The following is a 4,933-nucleotide window of genomic DNA, read 5'->3' on the forward strand; positions in this document are numbered from 1 at the left end:
TGGAGACAGGAGAAGGGGTCAGTACAACGGGGGTTATACTCGCGATAAAGAAATAAGTGCAGAGGCGGAGGCAGCGGAAAAACTGTTCGATGTCCAGGCGTGAGCGGTATTCGTTGATGTTCAGGTGGAGGGGGATAAAGGTGAGTCCGTTACTGAGGACTGCCAGTTTGTCCTCAGTGAGGGGGTGGTCTGGGGGGGATGGTGAAGACCCGGCAGGGCTGGTAGCTCGTGTTTACTGTAGTGCTGCTGGCTTTGGGGGCGGTGGGCAACAGTGTGTTTCATCCTCAGTTATCCTGCAAACGGATGGACATGATAGTTAGGGAAGAAAATTAAGCAGTGAATTTCAGAATTACAAACTGGAATAAATTTCCACACATCCAGAAATGTGAACGACAGAGTCTGATAAGTTAGCAACAGTGGAGGAATGGAGACGTGGGGATGAGGGCCGAGTTGGGTGATGTCAATGGATGTGCAAAAACTAACATAGTGGCTTTTGATGATGTTACCGAGATGAGAATAGGACGAGCCAGGAATACTTCCTTTGGGGGTGGGGAGGGGGGAACAACAACAAGTTGCAGATCTTTGGACGGGAAAGAGAATTTGGAGGTGAGGTCAAGGTTGATTTTCAAATGAAGGATTTAAAAGTGATAGGGACTCTAACAGACAAAAGCAAGAACTGTTAACATTATCAGCAAACAGACATCTACCGCCAAGGCCTACCGCCTGTTCCACTACACTCTGTGGTAGATGCTGTCCTCCCGAGCGACCTGGAACACCATCTGCTTTCTGCTGCCCAGGGAGCTGGCCAAACACAATCTTTGAGGGCACCAAAGCAGTAACCAGGTACACCAACTCCAAGTAGAACTGTCTACTCTAACAGCAACTCACAAAAAAAAAAGTAGGGATTGAATGTTCAGTGACTGAGTCGAAAGTGAGTTGAGGAGCTAAGTGGTAGTTCTCATGGATACAAGGAGCTCTGGAGGTAGGAGACGAACCGGGGAAAGATATAAGTTCAGGACTTAGACTAGCTGGCACTTCAGACAGTTTCAGGGAAAGGAGGGACATGGGAGAGATAGATGATCAGACTGTCTCAATCCAAATGACAAGGACGCTCCATGAGCTCCTCACAAGATGAAGGTGATAGAAAGAGCAAACACTTCAAAAGAAAGTGCTAAAGTCTTCAGTAAATTTCAGCAGGCCGTGTGTTTCCCACAAACCTGACATAATTATCTTTTTATCCCTTCATGAATACTTATAACTAGGATGGAATTTGTAAAGATCAACGCAAAAAGACTCCAATGAACATAGTTGTGCCCTGGATGTGATTAACAGCAATACCCAGCTCCTGCAATCAAAAATGATCAATTTAAAGAACACTAACATACATAAGAGATTTAAAAAGGTGGTTTTGTTTCGTTGTCATCCAGACCTTCTTGCAGAGAGGGAGGGACAGTACGAAGCAGGGATATGTTCACAGTAAAAACCAGTCGCTGTCAATTCTCATGAACTCGCTGGTGTTTCAGTAGGCTGGATTTCAGAGTGAATCCCTTCCCACAGCCAGTGCAGGTGTACAGCCTCTCTCCTGTGCGAGATCGCTGGTGTACAGCAAGTTGGGTTGACCACTTGAACCCAGCACCACTGTGACAGCACCTGAACGGTCTCTCGTCACTATGAATATGTTGATGCAACATCAGGTCCCCAGATCTTTGAAAGCACTTTTCACAGTCTGGGCATTGAAAAGGTCTCTTCTCTGTGTGAAGTTACTGGTGATGCAGCAGGTCGAATTTCTGAGTGAATCCCTTCCCACACAGTGCAGGTGTATGGCCTCTCCCCAGTGTGTGTTTGCTGGTCGACAGTGAGTTGGAATGACTGCCTGAACCTAGCCTCACAGTGGGAGCACCTGAACGGTCTGTTGTCAGTGTGAACACATTAATGCAACATCAGGTCCCCAGATCTTCACTGTCCGCGTGTATAGTGCCGGAAGATTGGAAAGAGGCAAACGTCATTCCCTTGTTCAAAAAAGGGAACAAGGTTAACCCCGCAAATTACAGGCCAGTTAGTCTTACGTCAGTGGTGGGCAAATTATTGGAAAGGGCTCTGAGAGACAGGATTTATGATCACTTGGAAAGGCAGTTTGATTCGTGATAGCCAGCATGGATTTGTGAGGGGTAGATCATGCCTCACAAACCTTATTGACTTCTTTGAAGAGGTGACCAAACACGTGGATGAAGGTGGAGCAGTGGATGTGTTATACATGGATTTAAGTAAGGCGTTTAATAAGGCACCCTGTGGTAGGCTCATGCAGAAGGTAAGAAGGCATGGGATAGGGGGAAATGTGGCAGATTGAATTCAGAATTGGCTGACCCTTAGAAGACAAAGGGTGGTAGTGGACAGAAAATATTCAACATGGTGCTCAGTTACGAGTGGGGTACCACAAAGATCGGTTCTGGGTCCTCTTCTATTTGGGATTTTTGTAAATGATTTGGATGAAGGAGTGGAAGGGTGGATTAGCAAGTTCGTGGACAATACGAAGGTGGGTCACGTTGTGGACAGTGCGGAGGTCTGTTCTAGGTTCCAAACGGACATTGATAGAATACAGAGCTGGGCTGAGAAGTAGCAGATGGACTTTAACCCTGAAAAGTGTGAAGTGATTCATTTTGGAAGGATAAACTTGAAAGCAGAAAACAGGGTTAACGGAAAGATTCTTGACAGTGTGGAGGAGCAGAGGGATCTCGGGGTTCATGTTCACAGTTCCCTGAGAGCTGCCAACCAGGTGGATAGAGTTGTTAAGAAGGCATATGGGGTGTTAGCTTTCATTAATAGAGGGACTGAGTTCAAGAGCCATGAAGTTATACTCCAGCTATACAAAAGCCTGGTTCGGCCACATCTGGTGTATTGTGTCCAGTTCTGGTCACCTCATTACAGGAAAGATGTGGAAGCGTTAGAAAAAGTGCAGAGAGGATTTACCAGGATGTTGTCTGGAATGGAGGGAAGGTCTTACTCGGAAAGGTTGAGAGAGCAAGGGCTTTTCTCTTTAGAACGATGAAGGATGAGAGATGACTTGATAGAGGTGTACAAAATGATCAGAGGTATAGATAGAGTAGACAGCCAGAGACTTTGTCCTAGGGTGGAGGTAGATTTACGAGGGGACATAGTTTTAAAGTGAAAAGACGGAGATATTGGGGAGACGTCAGAGGTAGGTTCTTTACTCAGAGAGCGATAGGGGCGTGGAATGCATTGCTGGAGAGGGTAGTGGTGTCGGCCTCATTAGGGACATTTAAGCCGCTAATAGATAGGCAAATGGATGATAGTATAAGGTAGCGGTGGAGGTTAGATAGACCTTGGGTCTAGGGTAAAAGTTCGGCACAAAATTGTGGGCCGAAGGGCCTGTACTGTGCTGTACTGTTGCATGTTCTATGTCTTTTATAGCATGTCCCACAGTCGGGGCATTTATAAGGTCTCTCCTTTGTGTGAAATTGCTGATGTTTCAGCAGGATGGATTTTCGAGCAAACGTCTTCCTACATTCTGAGCAGGTGAAGGGTCTCTCGCCAGTGTGAACAGATTGATGCAGCTTCAGGGCGCCAGAGCTTTTATAACACTTCCCACAGTCTGAGCATTTAAACAGTCTGTTCTGTGTGTGAACTTGCTGGGGTTTCAGCACGGTGGATAATTGGATGAATCGTTTCCCACAGTCAGAACAGACGAATGGCCTCTCCCCAGTGTGACTGTATTTATGTTGTGACAGGGCAGATGATCTGCTGAAGCCTTGTCCACACGTACAACACGTGTACAATATCTCCCCACTGTGAATGGTGCTTTTTCCTTCCATGTTCAAAACCAAATGATATTCGGGTTACAATAAACAGGGCGACTCCATCAGATCCTGAAGTGATGTTTGATTTCAAGTCTCCCCACTGCAAATCTTCCTCTTCTAATACCCTGTGAAATTGGTTGAAAACCGAAAAACAGGAGTGAGACAGAAACCAGAAAAACAAAACGAAGCAGATATAGGAACAGAAGTAGGTAATTCAATCCATCAAATCTGCTCTTGCCATTCAATGAGATCAGGATTGATCAGAAAATCCTCAGCTCCACTTTCCTGTCTTATCCCATAACCTTTGTTTCCTTTACAGATTAAAAATCTCTATCTCAGCCTTGAATACACTGGGCAGCCCAGCTTCTGCAGTAAGGAATTCCACAAATTCAGTATCTTGTACCACCACTCCCCGGCATCTCAGTCTGACATAAGTGACTCCTGACTGTGAGATTATGTCTTCTCCTCCTACACTCTCAAACAAAGAGAAACAGTCTCTGAATCTATCCTGTCAAGTCCCTAAGAATTTTATATCTTTCAATAAGGTTTCCTTTCATCCACTGAGAAAATCCCCGCATATCCGGGATCAATCCCCTGAACATTCTATAGACTGCTTTTCCGGGTGACTAAAACTGTTCACAGTATTCCAGGTGGTATCTGACTAATTTCCTGCTCAGTTTTAGCATATTCTCTATTTTTACACGCCATTCCCTTTAAAATAAAGGCCAGACTGTTTACCTTCCCGATTACCTGCTAAACTTGGATGCGAACTTTTCATCTTTCAAGTACGAGGATCCATAATTCTCTGTGCTACAGCTTTCTACAATGTTTTTCCCCAGTTAAATAATATTCATCTGTCCTAGTCTTCCTGCGAAAATACAAAAACCTCAATTTTCCCACATTATATTCCATTCACTGAGTTTTTGTCTCCTTGCATAACCTGTTTCTGTCCCTCGGTAGTCTTGTTATGTCATCCTCATTACATGCCTCCATGTATCGTGTGTCATTAGCAAAACCTCCCAAACCAGCCACTTCCACCACCATGAAAGACCAGGGCAGCAGGCATATGTGTCTATCATCACCTTGCAGCTCCCTCTAATTCACATATAAATTTCCTC

The 4,933-nt window shown here is 45.1% G+C and overlaps 1 protein-coding gene across 1 annotated transcript; it reads right to left on the reverse strand.

The window, feature by feature from the left end:
• Positions 1–1,493: 1,493 nt before the first annotated feature.
• On the reverse strand, positions 1,494–3,830 carry LOC109912664 (zinc finger protein 774-like). Its single transcript, XM_020512093.1, has 2 exons — positions 3,394–3,830; positions 1,494–1,668 (listed from the first exon to the last, which is right to left on the reverse strand). Exons 1-2 carry the CDS (start codon positions 3,828–3,830, stop codon positions 1,494–1,496), a joined length of 612 nt encoding a protein of 203 aa, XP_020367682.1.
• Positions 3,831–4,933: the final 1,103 nt, after the last annotated feature.

This window comes from Rhincodon typus, chromosome 8 (genome assembly GCF_021869965.1).
Source record: "Rhincodon typus isolate 14 chromosome 8, sRhiTyp1.1, whole genome shotgun sequence".
Lineage (NCBI taxonomy): Eukaryota > Metazoa > Chordata > Chondrichthyes > Orectolobiformes > Rhincodontidae > Rhincodon > Rhincodon typus.